Below are 14064 nucleotides of genomic sequence, written 5' to 3'. Positions count from 1 at the left end.
TTATTGAGTCATCCGCCTACGGTAATATGGAAAAAAATTAATATTGCGGTACGACGGTATTTACAATAGTTACATCCCTACTATCGAGTAACATAATCTCCCTCAGATTGGAGTTCAGTGTGCAGTAAGACTATTGACCAACACCGCTCTGTAAGTTTACACACTGCATACTGTTGGTCCACAGCTCTGGTGTGGTATGAATTACATGTTTTAAATGACAGCGAGACATGCTACATTTGGTTTTTATTGTAAAATATACATTATTACCAAGTACACAGTAAAATAATATTTTGAATGGCTTGTCTATTGGTAGCGTATATAGCCGTTAAATTTAAATAGGATAAGCGTATTTTCATTAATATTAAAACACATTAACACAAACTAGCCACCCTTTGATTTTTTTTTGTTTGTGTATATTTTTATCAAACGAAAAATGCAATGAATTGTTTATTTTGTTTTTCATTTTATTAGAATTTTATTTAGGAATTTTGTATTTATGGTCATTGATCTATCTGCGACCCACCCATAGTTAAACATAAAGGTGCGTTGAAGGTGCGTGTATAAATTAGTTGTGTTTCATCTAGATGCTGCCACCTTTGTCAGGCAAAGTTTGCAGATTGCCTCATTAACGTCTTCAGGTTCTCTTTTTGCATTTGGTTTGAACCCAAAATATTGCCAAACAGGCGCTTTTGCATTGCGCTTTGACACTAAATTGTCCGCCATCCTCTTTCTGTAAATTCGACTCCTCTTTTCTCCTCACATGATAATTGAAATATGACACATTGTAGCTATGTTCAGATTTTATTTATAGAGCATGCTCTCGTCTTAAGTCAATTATTTATAATTATATTTTCCATTTAATTCAAATAAATATTTAATAATAAAAAATAAAAAAAATACTTAAAAAAAAAAAAAAAAAATGTGGGGACGTCACTGTGATGGACGTCAAAAGTGATGTCACTGGTGTTGCATCTTAAAACCGGTATCACCGTCAACACCGTCTATCGTGGCAAGCCTACTGTATATGCCTATTGCGTATCCATAATACACTGTGATATAGCATGGCTCGGTTCTTATTGCTTTCTCACTACAACCGATCCGCTCCAGAGTTTGTTTCAATTGAGCTGAGACCAACTCATTCAGGCGATCTCAGACCAATTGTTTTGGCGTGAATCAGAGTGCGATTGCTGAATTCACATATGCCAAATGAACCAAGCTAACTGGTGAAACTCGTCAAGCTCTGAAACAAAAGTCTAGCTGTGACAGCACCCTTAATATTAACATAAAAAATGTCATAGCAATGATGATATTTTGAATGTCTCTTTCCAAAATTTATGTGTAATGAACTTTAATACAATTCCTAGAATTTAATACTGGAAACATTTCAATGGGTTTCGGAAAATATTGATAAAATGTGCTTTATTTGTCATAGATTTTGAACAAGATTTCAATTTAAAAGTTTTAAATAAGGAATTTCTCTTTTTCTTGTTCAGTTTTTGACAGCAACACAGTACAATTGTTAAATTCAAACACTTTCAAGAACCTATGTTTGTTTTAAGTACCTTTCCAGGCCTTGAACCCATATGTCTGAAATTCAAGTACTTTAGAAGCATGGAAGCCCTGTCAATGGAATTAAATAGGAGCCATTTTAGAGGTATAAACCACACATGCAGTGAAGTACCTGTACAGTGGTCGGCATGTGAAAGTCCTCTTGCTGCTGCAGTGTCATGTGAAGTCTGTGTTTGCCCTGAAGACTTTCATTATCTCTCTGCAGTCTGTTCAGCTCCTCAGACACCTGCTCTCTGGACTGTAGCAGAACAGCCTGGAAACACACACACACACACACACTCAGACCACTTAACCTACAAAACCCACTGCAAGCCACAAATGTTTTCTAAAGCATACATGTAAGTGGAAAACGATCCATTATAAACAAGGATTTTCAACTAAATCTGCCAATGAAAACATGAGTGTGACCATGAGAGATTCACCAAGCATTCTTTAGCTAATAACTAACCGACAGAACCCTTTCCAAGGTGATTTATTCCACTTCAGCATCTTAAATAATGATAATTCACCTTCAGATTTCATCCAGATGTGCCTTAAGTGAGCGCCAGAGATGATGAACTCCACCCAAAACAATACTGACCGCCAAAAAACACTTTCATGCATTAGTACAAGTCACAAAAAACAAACATGTACAACTGAAGCCCATTATTCGAACTCCAGTGAATTTTCTTTTTCAAATGTTTCCCATATGAGGCTTAACATAGGAAGGATTTTTTACAGTATTTCCTATAATCTTTTTTCTTCTGGAGAAAGTCTTGTTTGGTTTATTTCAGCTAGAGTAAAAGCAGATTTTAATTTTTCTTTTTAAATTTTAAAGTCTATCTCCTCCTAAGCCTTTCAAGCTACATCCTTCTAACTTTTGTCAGACCGTCAAACTGGTCTGACTCTGGTTGCTATATCTTTTCCAACTGATCTGACTTTCGGTTTTCCAAAAAATGACCCAGAAAATTCCGAAAAGTGTCATTGACTTAACATTGGGTCAAACTTTGAGAGCTCATAACTCTTTATCAGACTGTCACACACTCTTAAGAATAACAGGCTTTTCACCATAGCCACCATAAAGTTTGTCCTCAAACTTTACTATGTAGTTAAAACTATTATGTTTAGAAATGTGTTGAAATAAATCTTCTTTCCCGTTTTTATAAAAATATATTTGACGGTTAATTATTCAGGAAGGCTTCAATAAATCGAGAGGTTTTGTGGCATGAAAAAAACCACATGCTCTGGTTGAAATTAATGAAGCAAAATGAGTAAGTGTTTTTGCTGGTACCATCTGTTCCTGGGTGTTCCTCTTGGCCTGGCTAAAGGCCTGTTGTAGAGCGCTGAAGAGAGACTCCGACTCCTGAACTTTCTGCTTCAGCTCCGAGATCTGTGTGCCAGATTAATGAAAATTAAAGAGTTGTTTCCCTTAGAAGAACGGCAACATTCAGAGCAGTCCGTGCATTCTTCAAATTTAAACAATGGTTTTGTTCTAGCTACCGGTGAGCTGCTTAAGTAGTCACTATTTTTAGAAAACAAATTTTTGATGTTTCCAAACTGTAAGCTGCAAAGCCATAGTGCCTTGTACAGTACAATTGCTGATACTGTAAGGTACAAAGAAGTCTCTTATGCTTAAGTAGTGCTATTGAGATGATATTTATTATAAATGAATTATAAATAATAGAATAGTTAATTAACATTGCAAAAAAAGAAAAGAAAGAAAAAAAAAGCAATTTTGTTTATTAATTATCTTACATTTCTAATGTCAATATAATTTTATTTTACCTCTTTTAGTACAACCCCAAATAAGAAAAGTTGGGACAGTATGAAAAATGCAAAAAAAAAAAAAGTAGTAATTTCCAAATTTACCTTGACTTGTATTTCATTACAGATAATATGAACACAAAATATTTCAACTTAATTTGTAAGTATAAATCATTTCCTGTCATTCAGATCTGAAACACATTCCAAACAATAGTTGGGACAGTCTAGGGCTAGTAATCGGGTAAATTGGTTAAATAATGATGTGATTTGAAATGGCTGATGTCAACAGGTGTTTGCAATTATGATTTGGTACAAAAGCAGTGTCCAAAAAAGGTCTAATTTATTAGAAAGAAAGATGGGCTGAAGATCGCCAGTTTGCCAACAAACACATGTGAAAATTATGTTTAAAAACAATGTTCTTCAAAGAAAGATGGGAAAACATTTGGATATTTCACCTTCAACAATGCAGAACATAATTAAAATATTTAAGGAATTTCAGTGCATAAAGGATAAAAGGCACAAGCCTAAGCTGAACAACCATGAACGCGGACCTTTCAGGCGGCACTGCATCATAAATCCTCATTCATCTATAAGCAATATCATGACATGGACTCAGGACATCTTAGGCAAATCTTTCTTAAGTACTACAATATGCAGTCCACAAATGGCAGTGAAAACTGAACTGTGCCAAAAGGAAGCCCTATGTTAACGCTGTCCAGAAGCTCCGTCACCTGCTCTGGGCTTGGAAACATCTGGGATGGACCATTACACAGTTGAAACGTATACTGTGGTCAGATGAATCAGTATTTCAGGTATGTTTGGGGAGAAATGGGCACCGTGTGCTACGGACCAAAGAAGAAACAGATCCAGCAAGTCCAAAAGCCAGGGTCTGTCCTTATATAGGGTTGTGTCAGTGCCCTTGACAAAGGTAACTTGCACTTCTGTGATGGCACCATCCATTTCAAAATCCTGGATGCAGAACAGGATACAAGTATTTGGCTGGCCGGTCTGCGATAGAAAATCTGTGGCATATTTTGAAGCACAAAATGTGACAACAAAGACCCCTGTACTGTTGCCCACCTTAAGACAGGAAGAACAGTGCAAAATTAAACCAGAAACACTTCATCACTTGTTGTCTTAAGTCCCTGAAGGACTATTAAGTGTTGCGAAAAGGAATGGCAACATTACAATGTGGTAAATACTTTACTGTTCCAACTTTTTTTGAAGTGCGTTTCAAAAACCCAAATTGAAATATGTTTATTTAGAAGAAAAATAATAATAAGAAAAAGAAAACAAGAAAAATGATGAGGAACACATTAATCAATGTTTGTTTATACTGCAATGAAATACAAGTCAAAGTAAATTTAAAGGTAACTTTAAAGATGACATTTTTTTGTTGTTTTATTTTTTGCATACTCTCGTAAATTTTACTGATTTGAGGTTGTACATCAATTTAACAAAAGAATAAAAAAACAACAAAGTGAAATATTTATTAAATCTAAACTGACAGTTTTCTATTTGAATACATTTTAAAATTAAATTTATTCTCGTGATGTCAATTTTCAGCATCACTGTTCTTAAATCTCACATGATCCTTAGAAATTATTATAATATGTTAATTATGTAATCTATAATATTTTTGGGTTCAAAGGACGGTGGGTGAATCCACCCAGGATATTTTAAAGACATATATTTTATTCAATTATATTTATTCATTTTTTTCTAAATCTTATTCTAATTCGTACATTTTAAGAAAAATTATGAGTGCTGTGGGAAAATATGCATCATGCAAAAAGCCAAATTTAAACAAGCAAAAAAAAAAAAGCATTATTTAAAATGAAGTCGTGATGTGTTAGTATGTTGATTTAACGTTTGGATTCTGCAAGAAATATATTATGAAGACACAGCATTATTGTATCTTTCTCAAAGCATTACTGAACTTTCTGCACTGAGTAGGACGTGATAACATCCAGTTTTGTCAATGCATTTGTGCTTCACTAAAGAGAGATGAGTTTCACCTTGGCAGTAGTGTCCTCATTGGCCTGTTTGACCGAATCCTCCAACTCCTGTTTCTCATTCATCGTCCGCTCCAGCTGATCATTCGCCTGCCGCAAGATGGCCTGTAGCTTTTTAACCTAAGGCAAAGAAAGGAAAAAAGGAAAGATCACTGTAGAAACATGACCAGAGCCTGTCCTTTTCAATAGTTTCACTACACTTTTGTGTGATTTACTTAAAGACCTGATTTTGAAGCCATAGAAGCACCAACCTGATCTCGTGTCTCGGCCTCTTGTCCCTGGATGACCTGCAGTTGTTTCTCGTAATTAGAGCACATGTCACATCGCCGGCCCAACTTCCTTCCAGCGTTCTTCAGCTGAGGTCAAACCACACCAACACAAACACACATGTTGAATTAAGACTTCAGATATCTCATCTGCGCTGAATATTTCAAACAAGCGTATGCTTCACTGTGCATGTGTATTTGAACAAAAAGTCAAAACAATAGCATTTTAACAACCCATTCACACGGGGCTTCAGCATTAGCACTTGACAGCGAGCATAGAAGCGTCAGCTAATGAAAGCAGTCAGCAATCGGCTACTGTCTGAGCTGGTGTATTTGCATACAGCGATCTGATTGGCTGACACTTCCATCTGCGCTTGAAAAGTTGAGAAATTCCCAACTTTTGCAGCGAGCGGCACCACCAAAGAGCATAGAATCACCAAGAGGCGACACTCTAGTGCGATTTGGGAAACAGCCACTAGATGCCACTAGTGTGACGCGGCGGCCATTTTGGAATGAAAATTCAAATAGAACAACAGCATATTATAAGCAGTTTGGAATCACCAAGAGGCGGCACTGAATAGAATGTTCCATTGCAACAGCAGCGCCCAGCAACAGCCCCAGATTCCGCCATTTTGGAGTGAAAGCGATCGGCCGTGCATTGAATCTTATTGGTGTCGCGATGGCAAGCAGCTGCTTTGTTTTTTATTTGTTTATTTAAAAAGTGCATTAAAGCTGAGATACAATCTGAAAGAAGACAATACAACACTTAGGGTGCTTTCACACTTGGTTCATTTGCCTGGACCGTACCCAAGTTCGATTGTCTACTCTTGCCACCTCCTCGGTTGGTTTGTGTTCACACTGTCTTTTTTCCTTCTGAACCCTGGTACGCTTGCGTCATCGAGCTGCTGTTTTGTTTACGGCCGTTGCCGTTGTGACGGCCACGCAAGCAAGCGCCGAAATGGAAAGACTTCCACACATTGCGGTCGTTCTGCTTTTACTGAAAGCTTTTGGACATACAGAAAGCAACTTGCGTCCATCTGCCGCAAAAATATTATGCACATTCAGAACATCACACAGCGTCTGCAGAAGCTGTTTTTGGGGGAGACAAGCAGACATAACTGTGTTTGCCCTGGCTCAGTCCCGCGCGTGTCACCAAGGTACGAAACAAGACACACACACGAACAAACGACTGTTATGAAAACGATAGTTTGTTGTACAGTTGGCAGTTCACTATAGTTCACTTCCATTATTTGGTACGATTGCATTCACATCTGAAGTGAACCGTACCAGAGTTTGCATGAACCGTACCCCAGACCACCTCTTTCAGGCGGACTCGGGTACGGTTCACGGGTCCGCACCCGGGTTCAGAAGACGCATTCACACTAGCTAAACATACCGTACTATGACGTCAAAGGAACTCGGGTGCGGACCAAAAGTGCTAGTGTGAAAGCACCCTTACTGTCACAATCATCAGCACTTTTAATGGTTTATTTTACAGACTTATAATATGCTGTTGTTCTATTGGAATTTTCATTCCAAAATGGCCGTCGCGCCATTTAGTGGCTTATTCCCAAATCACACTAGAGTGTCACCTCTTGGTGATTCTATGCTCTTTGTTATAAGTATAAGGGAGGATCAGGCCTTTAATGTTTACTGCCATACTTCATAGAAAGATTAAAAATACGGGAGAAATATGGAAAAATATCTTAATAGGATGATAGTGGGACAGAATTGTGAAACACAGGAGAATCCTGGGAAAAATGGGAGGGTTGACATGTATGTAATTGTCCCAAATTCCATTCCACATCTCTGCACAGTTTAGCTCCAACTCACACCAGCTTAATAATTTCTAGTAGTCTTTAACAGCTTGATTAGTTAAATCAGGTGTGTTTAATTAAGCAAAACTGTGCAGAGCTGTGACCCACCAGGAATTGAGTTTGAGAACCATGAGTGTGTTGTGATGGTTCAGCTTAAATATCCCACAAATATTTTTTTTATACCTCTCTAAAATTGCCTAATTTAGGCACAAAATGTGCCATTTTAAATTCAAATGAGCTAAAATCAACTGTGCACCAGAATAGCAGCAGATTCAAAACAGGACTAACGTTATCTCTGTACAAAACTGAAAATGATAAAAGAAGAGGCTCAGAAGAAGGCAGTCTATGGAGACTAAGGTGTTCATTTGTGCATCCTAACACTCCACATTTATAATACCTCTTAAGTCATTGACGGTATCTTCAACAGGTATGGTGAACACTCTAATAGCAAACGGCGGGGCTTTCCCCCTCTGATGACACGTACAAAGGGTTGAATGTCAAAGTGTTTCTGCAGACTGTTTTTATCAAGTGTGTTTATAAAAAAAAGCGGAAGAATACATTTTAACTATGAGTAGCTGGATAGTCGCACACTGTCGCCACCTATTTGTGTTTAAACCCCTTGTAAAAGTGATTTTTTTGCAGAATAGGTCCCCTTTAAATATACTCAAACACTATCTGACCTCCTGCTGCAGAAGATTCCACTCGCTCTCGCTGACCAACCGGTATCCAGATGGGGGCAGGTAAGCTGTATCGGCTGTGTGAGAAATACTAGACAGAAGCGATGCGGTCTCCTCCTGCTCTGGGGTCATGGCCTTAATGGCCTTTTCTTGGTCCTTAGTGAGGAGAAAATGTCCCGGCTGGAGGGAAGAAATGGAGGAGGTGTCCATACTGTCAAAGCCCCCACAGTCTGCACCCACTAGAGGACCAAAGTCTGACTCGTCCAGCTGGCTGGCTGACTTGGCCTTGTTGTTGTGTCCGCCCAGGCCGTGAGGCTGTAAGGATCCTCCTGAAGAACCCAGGCTGTCTGTGGACTGGACCCTCCGAAGACCATCCTTATAAGGGTCAGAGCTGTCCGGGCGGCCAGGGGTGTCTGCGTCCAGAGAGTGCAAAGAGCTGTGAATACTGTGACTGAGGTGAGACTGAGATCAGAAGGAGAGAGAGAGAGAGAAAGAGATGAGCTGAAACAACCGCTGCAAAACAAGCTTTTAAAGGATAGTTCAGCCAAAATTTAAAATTCTGTCATCATTTACTCAACCTTTACCTGTTTAAAACGTGTTTCTTTCTTTGGTTGAATACAAAAAAAAAAGAGAGATTTTGAAAAATGTTGGAAACCTGTAGGACTTCTTTAGTATTTGTTTTTCCCACTATGGAAGTCAATGGTTACAGATTTTCAGCTTTTCTTTAAATCAAAATATCTTCTTTTGTGTTTAACAGGAAAAAAGCTCATGAAGGCTTGAAGCCACTTGAGGGCAAGTACATTTTAATTTTTAGGTGAACTATCCCTTTAAAATTTTAAAAAACATGTTGGCACTTTACAGATGTCATGTAGTCGCATTATTTCCCATTTTTTCACAAGGGATTTATTAACTCACAGTGAGCCAAAATCAATTCAAATGTAATCAGTTGGGTCGCTAACCTAATTGGAATTCATGCTTTGAACAACAGAGAGCATTGTGTTGACAGCAAACTCGCTACACATGCAAAAAAAGTTGTAGCAGATATGGCCCGTTTCCACTGAGAGGTACGGTATGCTTTTATGGCCCTATCCACTGTCAAAGGGTACCCAAAAAGCGAATTGAACTGTACTTTTTTGGTTACCTTTTGTAAAGGGTACCTAGCATTACAAAAGGGTACCAAAAGGCGGAGTTGGACGTGCAGCTGAATGCTATTGGTATAACAAAGATACGTTACTCGCTCGTGGACAAGCAGGAGAATGACAACAAAGAAACCGCAATATTAAAAACAAAGCCGAGAGATTACACTGTAATAATGTATACAAAAAATAATGAACCTTGTCATCGTCTTGATGAACAGCTAAAAAGAACAAAATCTGAAAAAACCTGCTTTTAGACCAGCTCGTCTGAAAGTGCGAGCGGTTACACTTTCTCCAGAGAGATCGCCGCACATCTATATTTGAAATAATGAACTTCTTGAGCTGATGATAATAACAAGCGCTTGATTATTGAAGTGCTTTTGACATCTAATCCTTTCAGAAACGGACAAACGCAAGAGTATAAAGCAAAAAAAACAAAGGAGATGACGAAAAAACAAAGGAACAAAATGATTGTTTCAGTAACCTAACACATGAACAAACTGCCATGTTTAACTATTATCATCAACTTTTGGACTATTATGAACTCGGAATGATGGAATTATTTTCTAACAAGAGGCTACATGTGCTGGTGAAGATTAAAGATACAGATGAGAGGTTTGCACTGACTGTGGGCTATGTTTCGTGTTGTTTTTAAACCCAAATAAGGACTAATGTATGCTGTGTGTAGTTTTTCTGTAATTGATAACATATCAGAGACTATAAGGGTCTGTATGTGTTCATATATGCTGCATTAATGTATTTATTTTATATAATCGCAAACAATACAGTAGGTAATATCATTGATCTACAGTTATAAAAAAAATCCTGTTCATAGGAATGTTAGTAATGAACAGTTATACAGAAGTATTTGTATGAATAAAGCATCTGTTCTGTGAGAAGTGCTTCTCATACGATATGTGAACAACCTGTTTTTCCTCAAGCAAGAATGACGTCGACTGAAACTTTGTCGTACACCACGCATTGGTACCATTTTGGCAGTGGAATAGCAAGCCTGATAAAGGTGACCCATACCGAACCGTACCATACCACTCAGAGGAAACGGGCCCATAGTGGCAATCCTCAATCCTCACTCTAATCAGGGGAGTGCTGGCCTGCAGAAGACAGATGTCTGGCCCACATCGCCACACAGCCAGCATGACCTACCACTTCATGTTCTTTGTTTGCTCTCCTTCAGTTAATTCGTTTTAACTCAATAGTAAAAAGTGGTGGAGATGATGTGCACTGAAGCGGAGATCACTACACATTATTATTATTATGTCTGCTCATCCCTATTTGTAGAGTACTCTCCACTTCAGTGTACAGTCATCTTAGCTTTTTCAACTTTTTTTTTTATTACCATTACAATACATATTTTTTTATTAAATTACAAATTAAATCAATAACAGCAAAGTACTAAAAGCGTTATATTAAATTATACAAAATTATTATTATTTACAGTGCATCCGGAAAGTATTCATAGCACTTCACTTATTCCCCCCCAAAAAATGTCTTGCAGCCTTATTCCAAAATGGATTAAATTATTTCCTCAATTTGTTTTGAGAAAACCAGGCACCGCTAAACACCAAGCAAATACAATCCCTACAGGGAAGCATGGTGGTGGCAGCATCATGCGGTGGGGATGTTTTTAGCAGCAGGAACTGGAAGACTAGTCAGGATAGAGGGAAAGATGAATGCAGCAATGTACAGAGACATCCTGAATAAAAACCTGTTTCAGAGTGGTTTTGACCTCAGACTGGGGCAACGATTCATCTTCCAGCAGGACAATTATGCAAAGCACACCGCTAAAATATCAATGGAGTGGCTTCAGACCAACTCTGTAAATGTCTTTGAGTGGCCCAGCCAGAGCCCAGACCTAAATCCTATTGAACATCACTAGAGAGATCTGAAAATGGCTGTACACCGTCGCTTCCCATCCAACCTGATAGAGCTTGAGAGGTACTGGAATGGACAAAAATTCCCAAAGACGGCTGTGCCAAGCTTATGGCATCATATTCAAAAAGACTTGAGGCTGTAATTGCTGCCAAAGGTGCATCAACAAAGTATTGAGCAAAGGCTGTGAAAACTGATGTACATGTGATTTTCAGATTTTTACATTTTAATAAATTTGCAACCATTTAAAAAATGTTTTTTTATATTGTCATTATGGGGTTTTGTGTGGAGAAATTTGAGAAAATAAATTTATTTAATCCATTTTGGAATAAGGCTGTAACAAAAAATGTGGAAGAAGTGACGCGCTATGAATACTTTCAAGAGGCACTGTATATACTGTACATAATAAATCATAGATAAAAATAATAATATATATATTTTTCTTATCAGCTGAGTACATTAAAAACGTGCAGAGATTTCTGCTTTTGCTTGAGATCTTAGTTCTTTTGCTTTTGTTTTATTGACTTTTTATTTGATTTGGATTTTATTTTTAAAATGGCATTTGTTTTTATTTTACAAAGAAAAGTGCAGCATTTGAAAAATAATAAGGGCGCTTGCTCATTTCTGAGGTCTCGACTCATTTTAATTAAAAAATATCATTTCATGAAATTAGTATTCAAATGTAAATCAATACATCCCTAATTATCACTGTTCTTACTTTAGTTTAGAAAATGGTAATAAAATATGACAAGAACCGAGATCTTGATATTGTCAGATAGATTGATAGAAAGGTACACTGTAATGGATTAAAATTAAACTTAAATAATTCAGACAACAGTTAGTATGACAATATTTACAAAGTTATCAACACAAAAACTACTGGATGAGCTATACATTATCGATAAACAAAAAACGAATAGTCGCTGATTAGCTAAAACGTACTAAATTACATTCACTGAAATATGTGTTTGTTTTTTGATATCATCCCTGTTTTGCACTAATACCTCTTCTATGGAGAGTCCAAGCAGCGAATCCTCCACTGCTTCCGCATGCTCCGTCCCATCATCCTCACTGGCCTCTTTAGCTTGACTCAATCGCTCCTGCTCATCTTCCTCCTAGACAAATAAATAAAAGTAGGAATAAATGCCATAATAACCCTGCAAACTATGCAGGTGCAGTGCAGTAATGCATTGAGACAAACCCTTATCACCTCTCATTTAGATGATTCACCCAAACATAAAACTCCTGCCATCATTACTCAAATTTAATGACTACAGGACATCAGTAATCAAATTAATCTCAATAAGAGAATAATGTGATTAAGGTGTTTACATGAGTTGCTTTTTGAATGTTTATTTCATGATCCTGTTTTACATGTTATGGCACATAGTTCGATTAACGTCAATGCGTCACTGCGCTATCCACATTTCCTCTGGAGTTTCATGCAATTTTGGGCGTTTCATTTTTGATTTGTCGACTTTAACTGCAGTTTGGCACTTTCACTTTCATTTAGAAACATTACATGCATGCCCCTCCATGACAAACGAGATATTGGATGAGATATGAACTGCTGGAAGAGAGTAGTTTTAATTAAATTTGATACAGCACATCGTATGGGGAAAAAACCTTCGCGTTTTGCGTTGCAGGTGTCTGTAGTCCTTCACTGACTTGGTAGATGCAGAGAATAGTGTCAAACAGCCATGCGTGTATAGACTATCTTGAGGCAAAATGTGGCGAAAGTCGTTTGAGGCGTTTATATGTCTGTACTGTACTTTAATAATGCGACTAAAATCGGCACACTCCACATGTCTTAAATCCATTTCTGTTTAGTTCAATTATGACCTTAATCCGATTAAATTGATAAAAAAAATCACTGTTTACATGTTACTCTTAATGAGAGTATTGTCTTAATCTGATTAAAATCAGATTATTGGTGTCCATGTATACATACTCAATATTACAAACCTGAATGAAGTGAACAAAAAACAGTGTGAATCATGGAACTGATTGACTAAAGCTGGCAGTAGTCAGTTCATTGGTAATATTCCCATTTCTTAAAGGTCTATTGAAGTGCTTTTAATGTGCATTTTTTTTCTCGATGTTTGACAATCTCAACTGAAAAATGAAGAGAGAGTGGGACAGAGTTGCTCCTCTCCTTTTACAAAAACAGCCAATTATAGCGTTTAGTTTTTAATCGCAGCTCTGAGAGTGGGAGTGGTTGAGCTCAAGCGCATCTCATGAAAGCAAATGAGAAGCGTTTGAAAGGGGGAGGGGCATGTCAGATAATAGAGAGAATTTGATTGGTCATTATTTGATTAAAAATAACTGAAGTATGAGCTGACTTGGAAAAAAATTGTTGATCCATTTAGAAGGTAGTGACAAACTACAAGCTTTCGATGTTTACATCAGGTTTATATCTTCTAAACGTTGTTTTGTAGCACATTAGCTTATAGATATCCTTAAAACTAACAGACTGAAACTAACATAAAAATGTTTTTATTTTAATTTCATGGGACCTTTAATGACTATCATCTATATTTTCATATGCATGCATGTATATGAAAAAAAGAATTATAAACTCAAAAACTGAAATATATTCTGCATACAACTCTCAATATGTTTCAATTGGGAGACATTTCATAAACTGTATGAGCCCAGTAAATTGCTCTTCTACAGCAAGCAACCTCAACTTTTTTTGCTTTATTTGTCTTTTTTTTTTTTTTTCTAAAGTCATTTGATTTATTTTCTGGCTCAGTAAAATCTAATGTGGCGAGGCAGTGGCGCAGTAGGTAGTGCTGTCGCCTCACAGCAAGAAGATCGCTGGGTCGAACCTCGGCTCAGTTGGCGTTTCTGTGTGGAGTTTGCATGTTCTCTTTCGCCTTCGTGTGGGTTTCCTCTGGGTGCTCCGGTTTCCCCCACAGTCCAAAGACATGTGGTACAGGTGAATTGGG

General features: G+C 37.5%; 2 protein-coding genes across 6 annotated transcripts in view; one reads left to right on the top strand and one right to left on the bottom strand.

Moving 5' to 3' along the window:
* mcama (melanoma cell adhesion molecule a) overlaps positions 1-14064 on the top strand; it is a 638953-nt gene that overhangs the window by 410267 nt on the left and 214622 nt on the right. The window lies entirely within an intron of this gene.
* rabep1 (rabaptin, RAB GTPase binding effector protein 1) overlaps positions 1-14064 on the bottom strand; it is a 52090-nt gene that overhangs the window by 18531 nt on the left and 19495 nt on the right. For both annotated transcript variants that reach the window (NM_001365498.2, NM_001123287.3), the window contains 6 exon segments: positions 1682-1822; positions 2840-2938; positions 5331-5447; positions 5579-5683; positions 8091-8549; positions 12118-12228. In NM_001365498.2, the coding sequence (NP_001352427.1) occupies positions 1682-1822; positions 2840-2938; positions 5331-5447; positions 5579-5683; positions 8091-8549; positions 12118-12228 (1032 nt within the window).

This window comes from Danio rerio, chromosome 5, assembly GCF_052040795.2.
Source record: "Danio rerio strain M-AB ecotype USA chromosome 5, GRCz13ab, whole genome shotgun sequence".
NCBI lineage: Eukaryota > Metazoa > Chordata > Actinopteri > Cypriniformes > Danionidae > Danio > Danio rerio.
The sequence above is the reverse complement of the archived record's forward strand: the minus strand, read 5'-3'. Positions and strand labels throughout refer to the sequence as shown.